At 42.6% G+C, this 24,839-nt stretch overlaps 1 protein-coding gene across 1 annotated transcript in view; it reads right to left on the reverse strand.

The window, feature by feature from the left end:
- Positions 1-23,083: 23,083 nt before the first annotated feature.
- CCDC88B (coiled-coil domain containing 88B) overlaps positions 23,084-24,839 on the reverse strand; it is a 59,871-nt gene continuing 58,115 nt past the window's right edge. The window contains exon 26 of the mRNA XM_054973029.1: positions 23,084-24,224. Coding sequence (XP_054829004.1) covers positions 24,136-24,224 — 89 coding nt within the window. The 3' untranslated portion in view covers positions 23,084-24,135. The remainder of the gene's footprint in view (positions 24,225-24,839) is intronic.

Genomic DNA, 24,839 nt, shown 5'->3' on the forward strand with positions numbered 1-24,839 from the left:
TTGGGGCGAAACTGAATGTTACAAGGACAATCCGTCATCAAATCTCCAGTTGCTTAGACATTAAAAAAGTAGTGTCATATGGTGAAAATATAAGCCTCCTGCAACACCAAATAATCTTTGGATCACCCCAAATCACACACCCCTGAACTCCAGAGATTGTCCCCCAAAAGAGGACATGTGCGCGAACCCCGGGGGCCCCCGGCCCGCCGCAGGCGGGGCGGGGGGCGTCGGGGGGAGCGGCGCAGCCGCGACCCCCGGGGGCCCCCGGCCCGCCGCAGGCGGGGCGGGGGGCGTCGGGGGGAGCGGCGCAGCCGCGACCCCCGGGGGCCCCCGGCCCGCCGCAGGCGGGGCGGGGGGCGTCGGGGGGGAGCGGCGCAGCCGCGACCCCCGGGGGCCCCCGGCCCGCCGCAGGCGGGGCGGGGGGCGTCGGGGGGAGCGGCGCAGCCGCGACCCCCGGGGGCCCCCGGCCCGCCGCAGGCGGGGCGGGGGGCGTCGGGGGGAGCGGCGCAGCCGCGACCCCCGGGGGCCCCCGGCCCGCCGCAGGCGGGGCGGGGGGCGTCGGGGGGAGCGGCGCAGCCGCGACCCCCGGGGGCCCCCGGCCCGCCGCAGGCGGGGCGGGGGGAGCGGCGCAGCCGCGACCCCCGGGGGCCCCCGGCCCGCCGCAGGCGGGGCGGGGGGCGTCGGGGGGAGCGGCGCAGCCGCGACCCCCGGGGGCCCCCGGCCCGCCGCAGGCGGGGCGGGGGGCGTCGGGGGGAGCGGCGCAGCCGCGACCCCCGGGGGCCCCCGGCCCGCCGCAGGCGGGGCGGGGGGCGTCGGGGGGAGCGGCGCAGCCGCGACCCCCGGGGGCCCGGCTGTCTTTTTGTCTTGGTCTTGGTCTTGGTCTTGGTCTTGGTCTTGGTCTTGGTCTTGGTCTTGGTCTTGGTCTTGGTCTTGGTCTTGGTCTTGGTCTTGGTCTTGGTCTTCGTCTTCCTTCCCGCCCATCGCCCGCCACGGGATGGGGATGGGGATGTTTATTTTTGGCAACCTCTTCATGCAAAACTTAAAACTTTTGTGGTACAATGTTGTCATGTTATAAAAAGGTAAAAATTTCATAAAATTGTAATTTTACTAACAATCCAACTCAAATAAGTATATATATAATTCAAACAGTATTGCTTCTATAATCATATTAGGCATAAATATTAAACATAACTTTTAATCATTAAATAAAAAGTATTAAATACTCGGTAGTTTTATCTTAAATCTTGAGCAGCTTGAAACCTTCAAGTGAGAACTGAAAACACGTTTCTCTGTTTTAGAGAAACTATTTGTCAGTTCAAAATAAACAGGATGTTTTTGTTGCACTCTCCCAACTAGGAGACAGACTTCTCCTAAGAGTTTAATGGCTTCTTTCATTAACAAACGCTAGTCTTTTTCATTAAGTGAGGTATCAAAATATAAATGATTATTTAAATAAAACATAGAAAAATAGAACAGATGAACACAAGAATTAAGTTTCCTAACATTTTTAATGAAATCTAACTCAATCAGATTAACGATGAAATGCATTCAAGTTACCGTAGCACATATTACAAGGATAAGTTTCCTGCCTAGATCTTCATGAGATTTCTTTTGGCCAAAACCCTGATCTGCTATTTGGATTACCATTTTTATATGTTATCTTATGCAGAAATCTAAGATCTTTTCATATGATAACATAGATAAATATCAAACCAATCATAATTTAATTATTTTTTACTATTTCCAATCATGTGACATTCTACCTAGCCAAAAGTACCACTATGCCCAGCTGCAAGGTAAGAGATATGGATAGTAAAAATGACAGGAAAAGTTACATGACCAGGACATCCTTGGTCTCTGCTAACAATTACAGAACATTTATCTGATACTGTTCACTATTTTTAATTGGCTGTCAAAGATAAAGAAGCACCAGTTATACACCGTACTAGAAAAAGAACTACAGTGAAGTTCATACAGCATTATTTAGAATGCATATGTTTCACTAAGTATGTGTTCTAAACCATAATCAGCAGTCTACTGGTTTGAATCCCACTACTGACATGAGCTCAGTAGGTGGCCTTGGGTCAGCCACTCCTCTCAGCCCCAGCTCCATTGTGGGGATAAGAATAACACTAACTTGTTCACTGCTCTGGGTGAGGCACTAATATGTGTAGAAGAGCGGTATATAAGCACAGTTATTATTATTATTTATATTTCCATGACGCCATCCCTTGACCTGTGAAATTAAGTATTTTGATAAATATGAAAGTGATACAAAATATAAATGCATTGCATAATGTGTGAGTGTACATATACAAACTTTAAAAATTTTATTGGATAAAACCGCAAAGCATGATTACTGAGAAAGCTGCTTTCACTGCTTTCAGTGTGGAGAGCTGCTTGTAGATCAAAACAACCTGGCGAGCTGTCTTCATGCAGAGTGCACGATTCTCTTGGCTTTCAATTCTGTTTTCGTTCAGCACGGGTAAATCAATGTGTCAGCAGCAGTAAATGTTTGTATCACTCCTCTCTGAATGAACTTTTAAATTTTACTTCCTATTGTGTCAAAGCAATTAAAATTAACAATACAGTTACTAAGCTGCTAAGATCAATTAATGGCTCTTAGGCTTTATCTATGGATCTAGTGACATCTTCAAAACCCACTGGTAACAGACTATACATACTTCTCTTCTATCCACAATATATACACAAGGATTAATTACATATTCTTATCTTCTAAATTACATATTTAAATGACATATTCTTATCTCCTAAATTAATTAGTCAAACTCTTACATCAAGGATTGGTGACAAGTTGTGGACAGACTATGCTTGGACAGAATGTACACTGAGAATAAATGACATCAAACAAATTGAAAACTAAATAAATCACTTTTATTTAACAAATAAATTTCTTCTGAAGTCTCTCCTGAAATTAAACAATAGAAACAAACGATGTGGCATTCCTCAAATCCACGTGTAGGATGCTATGGAAGTGGTACTTAGAGGGAAATTAATCTCCGTTGCCTCCTGTCATGAAGAGCAAAAAGAAAACATTAGAAATGAAATGATATCTAGAATAAGAAAACTAGAATATGAACACAAAAAAGGCCACTCCATCTATAAACTTACTTGCATAAAATTAGAGGGAAAAACCTCCTCACATTCTATACAAGCTATTAAAGGCACCCAGGAAAAACTCAAACTAATTCTGTAAAATTAGCCGATGTATTTGCTGAATACTACCAAACCATTTGTACATCAGACAATCCTGACACTAATTATATTTTAATTTTTTTATCATCACAGGAAATTTGGAAAAAAACTCACAAGAACATAAACAATATCTGGACCAGCCAGTCACAACAGAAGATGTTACAGTCACTGTCAAATCCTTCAAAAAAATAACAAAGCTTCAGACAGGGATGGATTCCCTGCCAAATTTTTACAAAAAAATACATTCACCTACTTTCAACTCCACTAACTGCCACATGCAACTCTGTTATGATAGGAGGTAGCATCCCTCTATCTTGGTCAGAGGCTGAAATAGTAGTTACTCCAAAAAAGGACAACAATATTACAAATACTAAATCTTCTCAACCAATACCCTTACTGAATCAAGACCAAAAGATCTTTACAAGCATATTTGCCAAAACATTGTCTAAATTTAAATAACCAACTACATTCACCTTGACCAGACTGGCTTTTTGCCAATAAGGAATCTTATTGACAATACACGTAACACTTTAACTATAATTAATTTCTGTGAAGCATACAAAATCCCTGCATTACTTCTGGCCTTTGATATAGAGAAGGCATTCAATTAAGTGGAAATACCATATCTAAAACTTTTACTTCAAAAATGGGTTTTGGCGACCAATTCTAAAATGCCATTAATGCTCTTTATCTTTCTACAAAAGCTACAGTTAGGACCAGCAATGTACATTTGATAGATATCCATATAGCAAGGGGAACTAGACAAGGCTGTCCCCTTTGTATTGTCGAAGGCTTTCACGGCCGGAGAATGATGGTTGTGGGTTTTCCGGGCTGTATTGCCGTGGTCTTGGCATTGTAGTTCCTGACATTTCACAGCTGTGGCTGGCATCTTCAGAGGTGTAGCATCAAAGGATAGAGATCAGTGGTGACACTGAGAGATCTCTATCTTTTGGTGCTACACCTCTGAAGATGCCAGCCACAGCTGCTGGTGAAACGTCAGGAACTACAATGCCAAGACCACGGCAATACAGCCCGGAAAACCCACAACAACCATTGCTGTCCCCTTTCCCCATTTCTTTTTGCCATAACTATAGACAGGGCCGGTGCTACCATTAGACCAACTAGGCAGCCGCCTTGGGCACAGACCTCAAGAGGGGCATAGTTTTATACAAATTACTTCCTTGAAAAAAATGCAGCTGAGAAAACCTATTGAGCACCCCCTAAATGGTCCTGTCCACAGACATCAAGCAGCTCAAAAGCTCACGGTAACATTTTTATTTATTTATTTATTTATTTATTTATTTATTTATTTTATACCCTCCCCTCCCCACAGATGGCCTAAGGGTGGCTAACATTAAAAAATACATTAAAATCACAGAAACATAAAATCAATAATATTTTTTTAAAATGATTAAAATAGTCCAGGAGCAGGCTATTTAAACAAATATTGGGAGTCCTTATACAAGCATGGCAGATGGCTGAGGGCAGCTCCGGAAGAAATGGTGGTCTTAGATGGAAGAAGAAGCTCGCTGGCACTCAGCCAAAGGCCCAGCAGAACATCTCCGTTTTACAAGCCCTGCAAAAGTGTAACAGGTCCCACAGGGCCCAGATCTCCAGCGGGAGAGCATTCCACCAGGCCAGGGCCAGGGCAGAAAAAGCCCTCGCCCTGGTTGAGGCCAGATGGATGTCCTTTGGGCCAGGGACCACCAGGAGTTGCTTGTCTGCAGAGCACAACACCCTGCAGGGGACGTAATGGAGGAGGCGGTCCCACAGGTATGGAGGTCCCAGTCCATGAAGGGCTTTAAATACCAAGGTTAACACCTTGAACTGGATCTGGAACTCCACTGGAAGCCAGTGCAGCTGGCACAGCACATGATGAATGTGCGCTTGGATGGGCATTCCGGTAAGAACGCGTGCCGCTGCATTCTGGATCAGCTGTAACTTCCGGGTCAGGCCCAAGGGCGGTCCAGGATAGAGTGAGTTGCAGTAGTCTAGCCTGGAGGTGACCATTGCATGAATTACTGTGGCCAGGTCCTGGGGTGAAACATAGGGCGCCAGTTGCCTGCCCTGTCAAAGATGAAAAAAGGCAGACCTGGCAACAGTCATGACCTGGGCCTCCATTGAAAGTGTGGCATCACGGGTCCCCTCCCGATCCTTGAGGTCCCACCTTGCGACGGGTCGGCTATAATCTCTGCGGCAGTTTTGGGGCCAATTCGGCTGGCATAAGACCTACATACCCAAGCTTCGATTGGGGGAAGAAGCTGAGAGGAGAACTTAAAATCGAAACAGCGATTACAACCCGAGAAAAGTGAAGAGAAGGTAAAGATCATTATCTTCTGAGACGGGACAGATTGATAAAAACAGAGAGGAAAAAAAGTAGATCTTTAAACTGCAACAGACTAGTGAAAAGGAGGGGAAGACTCGGCAGGAATTGTATTTGAAAAGAGACTAAGCTTAAAGAAGTTATTAAAGAAATTGGACTATTGTTTTGAATACCTGTGGCTTTGGAGCTGTGAGAAAAAGACACCATCGCGAGATCTGCTGTGGGAAGACGGGAGACAGGAAGTGCGTAATAACAATAGAGTGGCTGGAGAGAAGCGGCCCTTGCTGGAGGGCAGGAAGTAGGGAATCGCCATTTTTGAAAGGGGAAGGGTCGCGGCTTCAGCGGAAGAGGAAGTAGGCCATCTTGGATTACAAAATCATAGAGAAACCATAGAGAAAAGACGCCCGACATTTTGGACTCTTTAAAATTTAATTTTTACAAGAAGACCGGGACATTTAAAACAGAAAAACGTTAAATTTTACGCCACGGAGTTAAGGAAGAGAGCGGATTCGTGGGAGCGAGCTAAAGCAAGCCCCACGATGTCAAAAAAAGAGTGGCAATCGGCAATAGAAAACCTGGATAAAAACTTGGACAAAAAACTCTTAGATATGATTAAAGAACTCAAGGACACGAAATTGGAGCTGATAAAAGAGGTTAAAGAGGTTACACAGACAGTAAAATCGGAGCTGTCAGAAGTGAAAAAAGGTATGGAAACAATACGAAGTGAATTACAAGGAACGCAGCAGAGAGTTAAAACAGTAGAAGACGCGATGGAGAATTTAGCAGACACGCAACAAACAGAGATGAGATTGGTGAAGGGGAGAATGTCAGTTGCAGAAACTAAACATATGGAGAAGCAGCTACGTTTTCGTGGCTTGCCAGAAGTGGAAGGAAAGTCAGCGCAAGAACAGATGACTGAGGTGTTGGCTGAATACCTGGGGAAGGAGGAGGAGGAAGTTGTGGCTATCCTAGATGTGGCATACCGTGTGAATTCGAGAATAGCAACCCAGAGGAAACTACCAAGAGATGTGATTGTGCAGTTTACAACACGAAATATGAAAGAGAGGATTGTGACAAAACAGTTTCAAGATCCATTGGAGATTGATGGCAAGACGATTATTATAATGAAGGAACTGCCCAGATCAGTGTTATTGGACCGGAAAAAATATAAAGTGCTAATTCAGATTTTGAAGGACATGAAAATCAGGTACAGATGGGAGTTACCGGAAGGAGTGTCCTTTGAGTTTGGAGGGGCCAAAAAACGCATCAGATCTGAGCGAGAGATGGAGCGATTTATTAAGGACAATGAAAAAGACTTACCAACAAGATCATGAGTATGGAGTGTAAAGTATTATCTTGGAATGTAAATGGACTAAACTCACCGAATAAGAGGAAAAATATTTTTCACTGGCTACTAAAACAAAAATGTGACATTGTTTGTTTGCAAGAGACCCATATTAGAAAACAGGAGGTAAAATATTTAAAATCCGGAAAATTGGGCAAAGAATTTGTAGCGGCCTCCAACAAGAAAAAAAGAGGAGTGGTGTTGTACATAAAAGAGGAGCTACAGCCAAAAGTTGTTATGAGAGATGTGGAAGCTAGATTTGTAGCAGTGGAATGCATTTGGAATTTAAAGAGAGTGTTGGTAGTCGGACTTTATGCACCTAACGGTGCAAAAGAAAGCTTCTTTGAGGATTTAAGGAAGCATTTAGACGATCTTGTATATGACCAGATAATTCTTGCTGGAGACTTCAATGGAGTGACAGACTTGGAACTAGACAAAAAGACTACAACGGCACAAAAGAAAAGAGGACTATTACCAAAGCTTTTTTTTGAGTTGATTCAACAAGAGGCTCTTGAAGATGTATGGAGGAGAGAATATCCTAAAAGCAGACAGTTTACTTTCTATTCTGCAAGGCATTTTACATTATCAAGAATTGATATGATCTGGGCCTCAAAAGACTTAGCATTATGGACTAAGGAGGTAGAAATAATGCCGATGGTAGGCTCAGATCACAACCCAATTATCTGGAAATTTGGAAAAAGGAGAAAAAGGAAAGCATGGAGAATAAATGAGGACTTGTTACAGGAAAGAGAGAATATGGAAATATTGAGAAGAGAGACAAAGTTTTTTATACAATACAACGTGAATAAAGAAGTACCAACCAATAAAGTTTGGGATGCTTACAAGGCGGTTGTAAGGGGCATACTAATGGACTTAAATGGAAGAGCAAGAAAGAAGAAAGAGGAGAAAAGACAAGAGATTGAGGAGAAAATAAAAGCCAAAGAAATACAGCTAAAAAAGAGACCAGGGAAAAAGAAGGTATACCAGGAAATTAAAATACTTCAAGAACAGCTAACAGCAATGAGCAACAAAGAATTGGAGTGGAATCTTAAAAGACTGAATCAAAAAGCGTTTGAGGGTGCTAATAAACCTGGGAAGTACCTGGCATGGCAATTGAAGAAGAAAAGGGAAAAGAAAATAATAAATAAAATTTGTGAAGATAACAAAACGTATTTGGAGCAGACTACCATTAGTAGAGCCTTTTATAAATTCTACGCTAAGCTGTATAATAAAAAAGAAGTAAACAAAGAATCAATAGCGTCATATTTGGAGAAAACCAAACTTCCAGAAATCTCGGAAGCTTGGAGAAATAAGTTGAACAGTGAAGTAACTGACGAGGAAATAAGTAAGGCAATACAATCTGCAAATCTAGGAAAGGCGCCAGGGCCAGATGGACTTACGGCTAAATTCTATAAGACAATGGCTAATGAACTGGCACCATTCCTAAAAGAGGTGATGAATGGGGTTTTAAGGGATCAAAGGATTCCAGACACTTGGAGTGAAGCGAATATATCATTGATCCCAAAAGAGGGCCAAGACCTGACTAACGTGAAAAATTATAGACCTATATCGCTACTCAATAATGACTATAAAATTTTTGCGAAGATATTGGCGGAGAGATTGAAGGGGTGGCTCTCGGAAGTCATAGAGGAGGAACAAGCAGGCTTTTTGCCAGACAGACAAATAAGAGACAATTTAAGGACAGTGATCAATGCTATTGAATATTATGACAAGCGTTGTGACAAAGAGGTTGGTTTCTTCTTTGTAGACGCTGAAAAAGCATTTGACAATTTAAACTGGGACTTTATGTTTGCCACTATGGAAAAGCTACAATTGGGAGAAAGATTCATCAGAGCAATTAAGGAAATTTACAGAGACCAGACTGCAGCAATCGTGGTGAATGATGAATTGACCAAGAAATTGACGATAAGTAAAGGAACAAGACAAGGTTGCCCGTTATCTCCATTGTTGTTCATTTTAGTATTGGAGATTCTGATGATACAAATACGTCAAGATGAGGAAATTCGTGGAATAAAAATAAAGGACTATTCATATAAGGTCAGAGCATTTGCGGATGACATAATGTTAATTGTAGAGGACCCATTGGAGAACATGCCAAGAGTGATAGATAAGATCAAGGAGTTTGGAGACTTGGCAGGTTTCTTCATTAACAAAAAGAAGTCAAAGATACTATGCAAAAACATGACTAAGCAGAAACAACAATTGTTAATGGAAACAACGGATTGTGAAGTAACAAGTAAAGTGAAATATTTGGGAGTCGAATTAACTGCAAAGAACATAGACCTATTCAAAAACAATTATGAAAAACTATGGACTCAGATAGAGAGAGACTTGATTAAATGGAATAGATTGAATTTGTCATGGTTGGGCAGGATTGCAGCAGTTAAGATGAATGTGTTACCAAGAGTAATGTTTTTGCTACAGACAATACCAATCATCAGAGACTCCAAACAATTTGAAAAACGGCAGAGGAAAATATCAGATTTTGTTTGGGCAGGCAAGAAGCCTCGAGTGAAAGTGAAAGTTTTACAAGATGCAAAGGAAAGAGGCGGAATGCAACTGCCCAATCTGAGACTTTATCATGATGCAATCTGCCTAGTTTGGTTGAAAGAATGGATGACATTAAGGAACAAGAAACTATTAGCCCTAGAGGGATATAAAAAAATATTTGGATGGCACGCATATTTATGGCATGACAAAGTAAAGGTCAACTCGATGTTCCTGCATCACTTTGTTCGGAGAAGTCTATACATAATCTGGAAGAAGTACAGAATTTATCTACAAGAAGGAACTCCTTTGTGGGTGGTTCCATATGAGGTGATAGACCCGAGAGCTGTTGATAATGAACAACAATGTTTAACGTACAAAGAAATAACTAAAACTGAAGCATCCAAACTCAGAATAAAGACACAAGAGGAACTATCACCTAACTACGACTGGTTCCAGTATAGACAGATAAGAGACTTATATAATTCGGACTCTGTAAAGGGAGGTATACGAATAGAGAATTCGGAACTAGAGCAGACCCTTCTTAAAGAAGATAAGAAAAGAATATCCAAGGTATACCAAGTACTGTTGAAGTGGTATACCGAGGATGAGATAGTTAAAACACAAATGGTGAAATGGGCTATAAACTTTAATAAAGAAATAACAATGGAGGCATGGGAATACTTGTGGAAAACTACAATGAAGACAACGACATGTACTAATATCAAAGAGAACATCTACAAAATGATCTATCGTTGGTACATGACACCAAAGAAGATTGCGCTAGGGAATTTGAATACTTCTAATAAATGTTGGAAATGTAAGAAGCATGAGGGCTCCCTCTATCATATGTGGTGGTCGTGTGAGGTAGCTAGGCAGTACTGGGGGGAAATAATAAGAGAAATGAGTGAAATTTTACAATTTCAAATTAATAAGAACCCAGAACTCCTGCTACTGAACTTGGGAATGGAGGGAATTCCAGCCCAATACAGGACGTTGATATTTTATATGACAGCAGCAGCTAGACTTTTGTACGCGCAAAAATGGAAAGTACAAGAAGTGCCAACTATTGAAGATTGGATTTACAAATTGCTGTATATGGCTGAAATGGATAAGATGACAAGAAAACTGAGAGATCTGGACTCAGGGCAGTTCAACACAGACTGGGAGAAGCTGAAACAATACCTGGTGAAGAAATGGGAGGTGGGAGGAAAACTGTGGCAGTTTGAGAACTACTGAAGCATTGAAGTAGAGGGGGGGGACTTTACCGGGGGGAGAAGAGATAAATGCGAATTAATAAGCAGTCAGATTAATAGATTGATATATATATAGATATATATAGGTTAACAAACAGAACATAGAGAAAATAATTAATTATAAGGACTAAATATAAGGATTGATTAATTAACAATATTTTCTTTCTTTCTGGTACCAAACTGAATGTCTGAAGATATAGATGGGTCAAATTGATTGACTACGTGAGGAGAGATATATAGAATTATTATAAAAAGATAGGATGAGTAATATATAGAGAATAAGTCAAATTGTTTGATATAAACGAATGTATGATCTATATGGTTTATGATATATAGAAATATTTGAAATTGAAAAATGGGATAAATTGTTTATCTAAGATGGAAACAAAGACTTACAGTTTGGGCATACAATGTTAAAAATAGTTAAGGATGTACTGCTTAGAATAGTGGAGAATATATATTTGTTTTAGATAGAGGAAGCTAATAAAAGTAAGGGAAAGGGGACAAAGGGTTGGAAAGCTGTTGGAAGTCAACAAAAAGGGGGGGAAAGGGAGGGGGTTAGAGATGAAAAAATTGGGGAAAATTGAATGTAAATGTGAAAATAATTGATTCTAACCCAATAAAAATTTTTCAAAAAAAAAAAAAGTAAGTGTGGCATCCAAGGTGACACCCAGACTCCTCACCATCAGTGAAGGTTTCAATTCTACCCCATCGAGGGCTGGGAGCCGGTTCCCAGCTCGATTGCCCCATGATCCAGACACAGAACCTCTGTCTTCAGGGGATTCAATTTCAGGTGACTCTGATGTAACCATACCGTCACAGCCTCAAGACCCTTGACCAAGGAATCCAAAGCAAGATCGGACTGGCCATCTGTAATGATTCCAAGTAAATGTATCTTTAAATGCTTGATGAGATAGGTGAAGAGTGGGGGGTGAAGGAGATGGATGAGTGAGTGATATGATTGGTTGAGGACTGAGAGGGTGGGCGGAGTGAATGCAGTTTGAGACTGAGAGTAGAGAGAAAATGTTTAGTCAGAAGAAAACAGGCTAGCTGTGTGCTGCCTGAATATGTTGAAGTGTTTATGAGAGAAATATAACCTGTGTGGAACCTGAACTGAGCATGTTTGTGAAAGGGCACTCAGTCACGGAAAGAGAGGCCAGCTGTGTGAATGAGAGTAAATGAAGTAACTTTAAGAACCGAGAACTACGTTTATGAAACCGAAATGCTTCTTGACTAAATAAAAGTTTATTTTTGTTTTGTTATATCCCAGTGTAGCTGTTATTGCTATATCCCATTCCTATCTTCAGGGCCACATAGAACCACGAAGGAGCCTGACGCTTAGGAACGTTACCAAAGGGAAAATTTAAATAAAATATCTTGGAATAAAATATTCCTGGTGGCAGCAGACTATCCAGAGGGTTAAGGGATAGATTAAAAGAAAAATCTACCCTAAAGAAAGTAAAAGTCATAACACCATCCATCAGCAGATAGAGCTGAGTGTCATCCGCATACCGGTGACAACCTAGCCCAAAGCTGCGGGCTAACTGGGCAAGGGGGCACATATAGATGTTAAATAGCATCGGGGAAAGAATCGCCCCCTGAGGGATGCCACATACCAAAGAATGGTAAGCAGACATCTGTTTCCCAAGTGCCACCCTCTGTCCTAGATTGTGACGGAAGGAGTTCAGCCATTGCAGGGCTGTTCCACGAATCCCCACATCAGCAAGGCAGTGGGTCAGAAGATTATGATTGACCATGTCAAATGCTGCTGTAAGATCTAAAAGTATCAGCAGTGCTGACCCACTCCGGTCCAGGTGTCGCCGCAGATCATCTGTGAGGGCAAGCAGAGCCGTCTCTGTACCATGGCCAGGCCTGAAGCTGGACTGGAATGGATCCAGGATAGAAGCATCACCCAGGTATACCTGCAGCTGTTCCGCTACTGCCCTCTCAATTACCTTACCCAGGAATGGAATATTCGAAACTGGGTGATAATTGGCTGGATCAGCAGGATCCAGTGATGGGTTCTTTAATAAGGACTGCACCACTGCCTCTTTCAGTGAGTCTGGAAAAAAACCAGAACTCAGAGAAAGATTAATGATGTCAGCTAATGGTGCCCAAATCCCATCACCACCACTTTTCACCAGCCATGATGGCCATGGGTCCAGTGGGCACATGGTAGGTTTCACACCATGCAGGACCCTGCCCACCTCCTCCTGGGAGAGTGGCCTGAATTGATCTAATATCAACCCTGAGGACAACCAAGGGGCCTCCAGTACATATACTGCATCAACTGTGGTGGACAGATCCCGGCGGAGTGACAAGATCTTATCCGCAAAATAGTCTCCAAAAGCCTCACAGCTTATTACCGAAGTTACATTTTTATTTGTCCCATGCGTGAGGGACGTTAAAGACCAAATCACTCTGAAGAGTTGTGCCAGGTGAGAACTAGTGGATGCAGTGGAAGCTGCATAGTAGTCTCTCTTTGCAGCTTTCAGTGCCATCTCATAGGCCTTCATAAACGTCCTATAAAATGTTCTTGTCATTTCATCATGAAGTCGCCACCACACTCGCTCTAGCCGTCTCAGCTCCCATTTGATTTGTTGTACCTCATCAGTATACCAAGGAGCTACTCTAGTTCGGGGGCGGAGAGAGCGACGGGGAGCGATCTCATCAATAGCTTCAGAGAAATGGGCATTCCAGTCCTCTATCAGCTCATCCAATGAGCCACCAGGGGGCATCGGATCCTGCAGAGCGTTCTGCAATTCAATTGGATCCATTTGACTCCACGGGCGAGCATAAATCAGCTCGTTGCCCAAGCAGGAGGGGGTCATGGTGCCCAGACAAGCCCTCAGGATGAGATGGTCTGACCATGGCACTGCTATAGCTTCATCCAGATCCACCTGTATCCCGAACCCAAAGATCAAATCCAGTGTGTGCCCTGCTCGATGTGTGGGCATTGATACAAACTGGGAGAGTCCTAATGCTGCCATGGAGGCTATCATGTCCATGGCCTGTGAGAAGGTAGCATCATCAGCATAGACACTGATGTCCCCTAAGACCAGAAGCCTGGGGTACTCCAAGGAACCAGCCAGCCACCGCCTCTAACAGGCCTGGCACAGCATCTGCTGGTGCGCTGGGCGATCGGTACGCCAGACAGATGGCTATACTCTCCTCGGCATCCCACACCAGGCCCACACCAATGCCAACAATCTTTGGCAAGGGGAGCAGCCTGATGGAGAAAGACTCTCGAATGAGCACCTCTACCCCAACAAGACATTTCCCAATATGTAAAACAAATATGAGAAACCTGTACCATAAATGTGTTGGAATATATGTGTGTTGCAAGGTCTGAGATTCAGTCATTATGGGGTTAATGTGTTTACCTACCATGCTATCGTTTAGATTGACCTGGAAGGGGAACCTGGCTCAAAGCCAATAATCTGCAAGCCCGGAAAACTTGAGAGTGTTTGTAAACTGTTATTGGTCAACAGGTCAGGTGATTTTCTTTCAGGGTCAAGAAGACAGAGGAATAAGAAGATTCTCCATTCAGTTATCCCAGCTCTTTGTTTGTAACCAGTAGTGAGAATGTATCTCCAGGCATTTGTTATTTTGTAGGCAATCCTGTTAACCTTTTTCCTTTAGAAGTAAATGATTTTAAAAGCTAAACTCATGTGCTGACTCTCTATTGATTCAAGATCCATTGCACCTCTGAAGAAAAGCTATTTTTTAACCTTTTTCCCCAACCAAGTGGACCAGTTGAAGTAATTATTAAGGTGAAAAAGATGCTAGCGATTCGTGTATATTGTTCTTTGAATAACAGCAGTATGGTATGGCTTTGGATAGGCAATATGAGATCATTAACTCTCAAAAAAGGCAAACCTTATGAGTTATATCATCCTGCTTTCAGATAATACTGCCAGTCATTGCTGCATCTCAAAATAGTCTAGGAGACTCAAAGTTATCTCAGAAGTCTCAGTCAACTTGAGAGGAACAATCCTTACTGAAACTACTCCTTTTTAGCTTTCCAGAGAGCCAGCTAAAAAGAAGAAAGCAAACAAACAAAGTAACTGCAGACAAAAGTATCTCCTTTTCAAGTACAACATAATTCTCTCATTGTCTCACAGCAAACATGAGAAGGGGGTGGGAGTAGAAGACACTCTGTTGTGCCAGCCAGGAAAAAGGTGGGGAAATAGCTTCCAATGCTACAAAAAGAAACTTTTCAGCAACTTGAGGAAGCCAAGCAAGAAGTGAGAAGGAAAACAAAAGGGAAAAGGTGGGAAATTGCCTCCAGAGCTAAGAAAAAACCCCACTTCATAGAGCAAACTGTATCCCAGCAACACCAAGAGAAGCGGCACAGTGGAAAACACTAAATCTTCACAGCTATTCTGCTGTGTCTGGAAAGAAATGGGCAGAAAGTCAGCTTCATGGCTGCAATAAAAGGGAGGAAAGTAGGGAAATTCTACTGTAGCAATGTGCAGAGTATACTTGCTGCAGAGGAACAAGTGCAGGGAAACATACCTCTGCACTAGAACCTACAACTATATAGTCAAGCTTTTAAGGTTTCCTCAAAATCTGAAAATCCTTTAAAGAGTTATGATGACCTCGTCCAATCCTTAAGGCCACTTTCGGTAGGTGCTCGAGAGGGAAAACTGGTCAAGACCAATTTGTCATCTAAACCTTGGTTTGATCAAAGCTGTATTTGTGCTAAAAATGCTTTAATCTATGCCTATAAGCTAGCACTGAGAGCTGATGAAAAGACCAGACAGGATGCATATCGTTCTCTTTCATTTTTTAAAAAGAAATATAAATCACTGGTTGCCCGCTGTAAGAAAGAACATACCAGAAAACTGTGGGCCAATATAATTGAAGCAGCTATGAGCAAAAACTCAGTGGTGTTCTGGAAACTAGTGTCAAACCGCGCCTCCACAGCCGCCTCCTCCTTGGCTTACTGTATCCCCCCAGATAAATGGACTTCTTTTTTCCAAAAAATGTATGATGATCCTATTCAACCCCCTCCTGCCCTAACAATAGAAAATCTGGCCAAATGCCCCCCAGTTCATGCCGAAGAGGTAAAAGCTTATATTAGCCAGTTAAAGAATGCAAAAGCCCCTGGGCTTGATGGAATATCTCCAGAATTACTAAAAAACAAATAAGGACTGGTGGGCAACTTTCCTAGCCTCCCTATTTACTTATATTGATGAAACCGGCTACATCCCCAATGATTGGGGAATGGCTATAGTAGTCCCCTTCCATAAGAAGGGAAAGAAGGAGGATCCATCCAATTATAGACCAATCGGCTTACTAAGCATTGTAAGCAAGTTGTCTACAAAACATCTGCTGGAGAAATTTTCAGACTGGCTAGAACAGGAGGATATAATTGCTGATGAGCAAGCTGGGTTTAGAGCTGGCAGGTCAACAATAGATCACTGCCTAGTAATGCAACACCTTGTAGAGAAATATGCTACAGGAGACCAAGCATCACTTTACCAGGCATTTGTTGATTTAAAAGCAGCTTTTGACACAGTCTCTAGAAATAGACTTTGGAGGAAACTGCAGGCCTCCTCTATTGATAGGCGACTGCTGTTCCTTTTGGGGGCTATGCACAAGCAAACTGCCCTGAGTAAGGTGCAGCCGAATTGGGCATTTGACTGACCCCATTCAAACTTACAGGCAGGTGTGCCTTCTAGCCCCCTTTCTGTTTATCTTCTACATCAACAATTTGGTAAACCTTTTGAATGACCCTGGATTGCACCCTCCCAAATTATCAAATAAGCACATTCACGTACTGCTCTATGCAGATGATACTGTATTACTTTCTAGGACCCCCATAGGGCTGAAACGAGCCCTAAAGAAAATCTCCCAATTCTCTGATAGTGAACACCTTCTAACTAATTACCAAAAAACTAAGATCCTGGCTTTCAATAAAAATCCAAAGATCAGACGATGGGAGCTTCAGAGGCATCAGTTAGAACAAGTTACCAACTTCAAATATTTGGGTGTAGTTTTGCAAGCCTCAGGTACCAAAATAACACATAGCAGCTTCATTGCTGATGTGGGAGAAAAAACAGCACACGGTATACTGAAATTCTATCGATCACAAGGGGGGCAGTATGTACCGGCTGCACTCAGATTGTTTAAAGCCAAACCATTGGCCCAATTAATATACGGATCATTCTTGGGGCTGCCATCCTCCTCTTTCTCTCAACTTGAGAGAGTGCAGTCCAAATTCCTTAGAGCTCTATTACAAGTGCCCAAATGCATGCCTAACTCATGGGTTAGACTGGAAACAGGAATGTTAAGGGTAGAGGCCAGAATCACCATCCTTTCAATTTTCAAATGGCTGTCATGATGTCTAAACCCGCAAGGTCTGCTCCCTCTGTTATTCCAAGACAAATTTCAATCTAATTGGCAAAAGGCGACTCTGAAATCCCTGGGAAAATTGGGTCTTTCCCCTCAAAGTTTGCTAGTCATGGGGTTAGACCGAGCAAACTCACTCATTAAGCAGAGAGCGACAGACATTGAAAGACAAACAGATTTACTTAGAGCACCAGGTTTTATTTCTTCAGATACTACTAAATATATTGCCGCTCCTGCAGCCTACTTTTACTTTCTTGAATCCAGTAACTTCAGAAGGGCTAGAAGTTCAACTCTACCCTCTGCCGTTCTGGAAGGAAAGTTTAAAGCTGTCCATTACTCTCTTAGGCTTTGCTCCTATCCCCTAAGAGAAATTGACTCAATGGAGCACATCTTCTTTAACTGCCCAAGTCATAGTAAAATTAGAGCGGAAACCATCACTCCATTAGTAGAAAGATGCCCTGGAAGTTCAAATAAAATCAAACTTGATTATCTTTTGTCTGATCAGAATCACCAGACAACACATCAAGTAGCAAGATTCTGTGGCCAGGTCTACAAGCAACGTAAATCGCATAAGGCAGACTGAATGTATTTTAACCTTTTAAACAACTAATTTATGATCATCTTATTTTTTTACTCTTATATTTATTCATCATTCTTCCCCTGTATCCAGTGTCGACTGTTTTTAAACTGATTTGCAAATGGTTTTATATGTACTGGTCACAGACTGTAATAATAAACTTGACTTGACTACCTCTGCACTAAGAACAGCAGAAATACCTGAACCTACTTCATGGGGTGAATTATCCTAGCTACCACCAGAAGAAGCTGAGAAATGGAGAAAAGCGGAGGGTGTGGTGTCGGTGTTGAAGAGAATGATAGCACATTGAAAGAGCTCCGTCTCTCCCATGCCTGAAATTTAAGATTTATGTTGGAAGGGCAAAATAAAAATATTTACCCTTCCAACATAAAGATACACTAAGAGATCCGAAATGCAGATTCATATTTATTAAAGGCACTACAGAAAACCAAACTTACACATTTGGCTAAATTTATGCCCCAAGCCAAGACAGCCTAATAAAATTCTAAAACAAAGTTCATTAGAATACACATGTATCACTTAGTATAATGTGCTCTAAACCATATTTTCATGACAAACCCACAGAAACAGCAGCAACATAATCTAAGAGTATAATAGAAAGCAACAAATAGAAACAGAAGAAATAAAAGTATCCTACTCACTAGGTTGGAGGCAAGTTCTGACAACAACAGGGCCAACAACAAAGATTCTCAGGTCAAACTCCATGGTCAAGTAACAGATTCCAAAATCAAAGACTGTGACCCACCAAGGCTCAGGCAGCCAGAACCTAAGAGCTCACCAACAGCTAACTCGAGAATAACACAATTGTAATTAACTAACCCCATGCTAGCTGCAGCCTTATAAAGGGAGTTTCTCCTACAGGTGAGGCTGGGTTCATTAAGCTTCTTTCTCCAAGCTGGCTCATCTCTGCTACTCAGGAGGAGTAGATCAGCTGAACTCCATATGTCCTATTTTACCTAAATTGGAGACAATGGTGGTATTGGGTATTGGCAACTGGGGCGTCTGAAGCACCTCCTTACAGTAGTTGCCAAAGTGGGGTTATGGGGGGCTTATATTTTCACCACTTCCTTATTCAAAGCCATGTCTAATACAGGGTGCTTGGAGGGGGGCCACATTCGAGGCCTTAGGTGCAGAACCAGAGACTGGATCAGCACCAGCACATGTCCTCTTGTAGGGGACAGTCTCTGGAGTTCAGGAGTGTGTGATTTGGGGTGATCCAAAGATTATTTGGGGTTGCAGGGGGCTTATATTTTCATCAATTCCTTATTCAAAGCCATGTCTAATACAGGGTGCTTAGAGGGAGGCCACATTCGAGGACTTAGGTCCAGAACCAGAGACTGGATCAGTACCAGCACATGTCTTCTTCTAGGGGACAGCCTCTGGAGTTCAGGGGTGTGTTATTTGGGGTGATCCAAAGATTGTTTTGGGTTTCAGAGGGCTTATATTTTCCCCACTTCCATATTCAAAGCCATGTCTAATACTGGGTGCTTGGAAAGAGGCCACATTTGAGACCTTAGGTCCAGAACCAGAGACTGGATCAGCACCAGCACATGTCCTCTTGTAGGGGACAGTCTCTGGAGTTCAGGGGTGTATGATTTGGGGTGATCCAAAGATTGTTTTGGGTTTCAGAGGACTTATATTTTCACCACTTCCTTATTCAAAGCCATTTCTAATACAGGGTGCTTAGAGGGAGGCCACATTCGAGGACTTAGGTCCAGAACCAGAGACTGGATCAGCACCAGCACAGGTCCTCTTGTAGGGGACAGTCTCTGGAGTTCAAGGGTGTGTTATTTGGGGTGATCCAAAGATTGTTTTGGGTTTCAGAGGGCTTATATTTTCACCACTTCCTTATTCAAAGCCATGTCTAATACTGGGTGCTTGGAGAGAGGCCACATTCGAGGTCTTAGGTCCAGAACCAGAGACTGGATCAGCACCAGCACATGTCCTCTTGTAGGGGACAGTCTCTGGAGTTCAAGGTTGTGTGATTCGGGGTGATCCAAAGATTGTTTTGGGTTTCAGAGGGCTTATATTTTCACCACTTCCTTATTCAAAGCCATGTCTAATACTGGGTGCTTGGAGAGAGGCCACATTCGAGGTCTTAGGTCCAGAACCAGAGACTGGATCAGCACCAGCACATGTCCTCTTGTAGGGGACAGTCTCTGGAGTTCAGGGGTGTGTGATTTGGGGTGATCCAAAGATTGTTTTGGGTTTCAGAGGACTTATATTTTCACCGCTTCCTTATTCAAAGCCATGTCTAATACTGGGTGCTTGGAGAGAGGCCTCACTCGCGGCCTTAGGTCCAGAACCAGAGACTGGATCAGCACCAGCACATGTCCTCTTGTAGGGGACAGTCTCTGGATTTCAGGGGTGTGTGATTTGGGGTGATCCAAAGATTGTTTTGGGTTTCAGAGGGCTTATATTTTCACCACTTGCTTATTCAAAGCCATGTCTAATACAGTGTGCTTGGAGACAGGCCACATAGTAGGGCTTAGGTCCAGAACCAGAGACTGGATCAGCACCAGCACATGTCCTCTTGTAGGGGACAGTCTCTGGAGTTCAGATCTGTGTGATTTGGGGTGATCAAAAGTTTTTTTCTGCTGCAGCTCCCGCCCCTTTTTTCTTATTGAACTGTTCTGGGGACATCCTATTTTGAAGCTGTTTACTCAAGATCTGGGTTTTGTAGGACGACCCAGTATAGGTCCCCTTAGAGTGCTGAGTCTTATTAATATGGAGGTGTATAATATGTGCCCCTGCAAACTTCATTTTGAAGTTGTAGCTTTTCAGTTTCCCACAATATTTTTCTTTGGCTTTGCCGCTTTGCGAATAACGAATAAGGAATAAGGAACTGCGAATAAGGAACTGGGAACCAACTTCAGCTTCGTCGTTCATGCATGTTCCTCCTGAAAATGAGCCATCACTTTACTGCTCATCCACACGTTCTCTGGAATGCTACTGGTATTTTTAAGTGCTACTACTTGATTTGAGTTTGTATACTTTGTTTCACCAGATTTTGTTCAGCGTAAAGTTTTGGGGTTTTTTTAAGATTCACAGAAGCCACCTTGATCCCTTTAGTGTTAAGACAAGATAAAATGTTTTAAACAAACAAAAATCAACCAAGTGTTGCTTCTAACAGAACGTAAGATTTTAGTGGTTCGGTTTCCTTTTTTAATCACATCAAATAGGTTCGATCAATGCAAATAATAAAAACACAGTCAAGAGCTGTTTGACAAGCAGCCTAGCTTGAGGTGGCAGAATTCTGGAACGTGCTGCTTCAATGCAAAACCCAGCCAACTACTGAAAGCAATTTTGCAAGAGCAAAAGATTTGACTTAAGAATGTGACACTTTTCCACTTTCAAAGCCTCTAAAGTGGCATGCAACAAAATCAAGCTAAAACAAACATAACACCGCATAAAAACGAGCACAAAAGTATATCTTATTATTAGGACCTAGGCAGCACATGCATATTACTCCTGTTCTGCAATCACTCCATTGGTTATTCATCAGTTACCAGGCTCAGTTCAAAGTTTTGGCTATCACATGCAAAGCCCTTCATGGCTTTGATCCCTCGTATCTATGGGGCTGCCTCTCTTCCTATGCTCCACCGTGGAAACTTTGCTCATCTGAACAGAGGCTTCTGCAGACGTCACTCTGAATATGGGCAAAATCAACAGCTGCCCATATGTGCACATTCTCTGTTTTGGCTTCCACCTTATGAAATGGTCTGTCTGATCAGGTTAGGAAGTCTACCACTCCCCTGGCTTTCTCCATAACTATGCAAAACTGTATTATTTAGGAGGGCTTTTAAACACAGGTAATAGAGTTATACTGTAAGGAAATAGTTTAAATACATGCTGTAAAGGAACAGGGACAGCAGTGGACTATACTACTGTGTATCTACTGAGTAGTTTCTGTGTCATTTAATAAGTCATGTTAAATTGTTTGTGCTTTGCTTTAGCATTCTGCTGTACCCTATTGCAGTTTTAATGTTTGATCGTACTGATCTACAATGTGTTATCTTCCATGAGTGTCACTGGGAAAGGTGGTCTGTAAGCAAACAAAATAAATCTTCCTTGCTTAAATACTGGAGACCTTTCTTTGATTTTTGTCAATGGACTTGGATTAACAATGTATTTTTATAATGGTTTATTTTTACTGTGATTATATACACATATGCATACAAAAACACCAACAAATTGTTGTGGGAGATTTTAATTTATGTATTTTATAAAATAAAATAATAAAGCTATTCTTCAAGTCCTAAGCAATTTAAGGGTTTAAATAATGAAAACTTATCACTTTGAATTGTGTCTGGGAACACCACAAACAGGCAATACAGTGCTAAGCTTTTTGGTTTGGGTAGAAAACTGGCCATCACTGGCCTTGTTTGGGGTCATCACTGGCCTTGTTTGGGGTGGCAAAATACCTTGGTTGTCATCCAGAGAAATATAGTTGGTAAGGCTAGAGCATGCAGACAAAGCCGGAAGGCAGAAACATACTCCGAGAATTTTGATTGTGACAAGTTCTCAGAACAGGAAGGAAACGTTTGTGCAAGAGATGAAGAAAGCAGGAACCAGGCCCAGGGAAAGCCCTGCCTTTGGTGTATGCTGGAAGGCAGCAGTGGACAGACTGAGAGGAGAACCAAAACAGTGGAGGAGCTAAGAGGGAGAGAGGGGAACACCTCTACCCCACCCCGACTCAAGTCTTATCTCTGCAGCAAAATTTGCTAGAAGGTCTCTACCTTCTAGCAAATAATAATACTAGCCTACTTTGCATGGCTGTTATAAGAGATAGAGATAATGTATATGAAGCAACAGGAACACTTGAAACACAGTATATGAATGATATAATTATTAACAATAATAATAATACCATTATATGCTGCATAATTATTTAAGAATACTAAAAAGGGGGGTAGAGGTTGTGGCCTTGGAATAAGAAGAGTAAGAACAGAGCATGGGGTGGGGGGGTGGGGGGTCTTCTTTTCCCTGCCTAATTTGTACAAAGTTTGTAACCGCTGCCACCTCGCACTTCTGGGGCTCAGAAAAAAACAAATGGTTTTGTTTTTGTAAGCTTGTACCATTCCCCCTCCCCCTCAAAAGAGAGAAAGAGGAGACTGAGAAATTATCTTTGCTTTATTTTAAATACATTATTTACTGCCCCCCCCCCCAGGTTCCAAGCAAGAAAGAAGGAGCTCTGTAAACTCTCGGGCTATGAAATGGGGTGGCCAGGAGGTATTGACTGCTAGACTTCTTAGCCATTGCGTGAAAGCTAGCAGTTTCCCTCTTTTTTGATCCAGAGGAGTTAGCTGTGTTAGCAGCAAAATAGTCGAGTCCAGTAGCACCTTTAAGACTAACCAACTTTATCATAGCATAAGCTTTCGAGAGCCACAGCTCTCTTCGTCAGATGCATCTGACAAAGAGAGTTGTGGCTCTCGAAAGCTTATGCTACGATAAAATTGGTTAGTCTTAAAGGTGCTACTGTCCCCGTTTTTGAGGAATGGAAGGCTTCAAACAGCCTCAGAAATAATGGTGTGTGTGTGTGGGGGGGGAATACAGATCCCTTTATGACGACTTTTCTAAGATGCCAATATAAGGAAGGGTCTTTAAAAGCTGTCCCCTCACCCTTGGGCCCATATCCACAAATGAATTAAGAAATTCACACATGATGGCCACTGGCTTAGATGGTTTTCAAAAGGGACAGGATGGGGTTGGGTGGGTTACGGCTTTCAATAGCCATGAAACTGTAATGGAACCTCCATGTACAGGAGCATCTACCCCTGAATACCAGCTGCTTTTCACCAACAACACAGGAGGACTTGCTTTCATGCCTTGCTTGTGGATTTCCTGGATTCATCTGGCCACTGTTGGAAACCAGGGGTTGGAACCAACCAGCTTTTCTAAGGGTGAAGAAGAAAGGAGGGAGGAATCCCCTTTGATTACCAAAAGGGCAAAGCCATGTAGGACATGAGCTGTAGTATGAAAAGGCATTTGACGAGACTGTGATAAAAAGTTGGCTGGATCCAACCCAGGTGATGCCATCTTTTAGGGCTCTTCTTTTGTCCTTTAAGATGATAGGGCTGGAAGCATGTGGCTTGCTTCCTCCTCAGGAGTGATGAATATGGCTTAGAAGGCTCTGGAAAAGGGACCAGCCACATTCACGATGGATAGATTTATCAATGGCTCTAAGCCATGAGAACAGACAGCCTTCATGTTTACACGCAGTACACCTCTGAGTATCATATGTTCGAGGACAAACCACGGGGGCAGCTATTGCCTGCGCAAGTAACTTGTAAGCTTCCCAGAAGCAATGCCTTCTATCTGGCCGATGCTAGACAGAGAGGTCAGCTTAGCCAAAAGTCGTGTTGCAGGTTATGACATCAGAGTATTGGGGTAGATGGATCTTGAGCCCAGCCATTAAGGATGCTCTTTCTTATATGTCCTTGAAAATGAGATCTCATGCTTAGAGTTGGTTGTTGGGGCTGCAAAAAGGGAGCTCCCTCATCTTGGCCATGTGATGTTCCAATAGTGGCAGCTAGGAAGATTTGGACGACTCCCGCTCTAAAACATCTGGGATCACAGCTGGCTCTTTGGAGGTCTGCTCTTCTTCACCCAGAGGTGGTCCTGGACAGAGGGGGAAAAAAACAATGATTAACCACCGGGACAAGGTGCATATACGAGTCAGTGTTGTGTAGTGGTTAGATGGCTGGACTAAAATCTGGGAGAACCAATATCTCATTTCCATTTAGCCTCGAAGCTTTCAGGGTAGCTGTAGGCCAGTCATTCTCTCATAGTCTAGCTTTCCTCACAGGGTTGTTGCTAGGAGCAAGTGAGCGGGGGAGGGGGGCGTTATTCATTGTCCTATGCTCTTGGGAAGAATGGTGAGATAAACACGGGATAGGTATAATCCTTTGTTTTAGTTTTCATATCGGCACTACTAATTTTAAACCACTTTGACACCAGTTTGAAATGTTACAAGTTCTGTCCCCACACTTCCCCAAAAAAACTCTCTAGGAATTCTAGTTTTGTGAAGGAGTGAAGAATTCTTTGTTAAGGGATTCCTAATCCCTTTTACAAAATGACAATTCTTACCTTAGGCCCCTGTGGGCAGAGCGTCCATGACTAAACAAGTCAAGTATACTGTTTATGATTCTAATTGCTTTCTCTGTGTGATAATCCTTCGAGGGAGGCCATTAATGCCTTTTTGTTTTACAAGTGGAGGTCAAAGGTCACCCTTGG

This window comes from Eublepharis macularius, chromosome 1 (genome assembly GCF_028583425.1).
Source record: "Eublepharis macularius isolate TG4126 chromosome 1, MPM_Emac_v1.0, whole genome shotgun sequence".
Classification (NCBI taxonomy): Eukaryota; Metazoa; Chordata; class Lepidosauria; order Squamata; family Eublepharidae; genus Eublepharis; species Eublepharis macularius.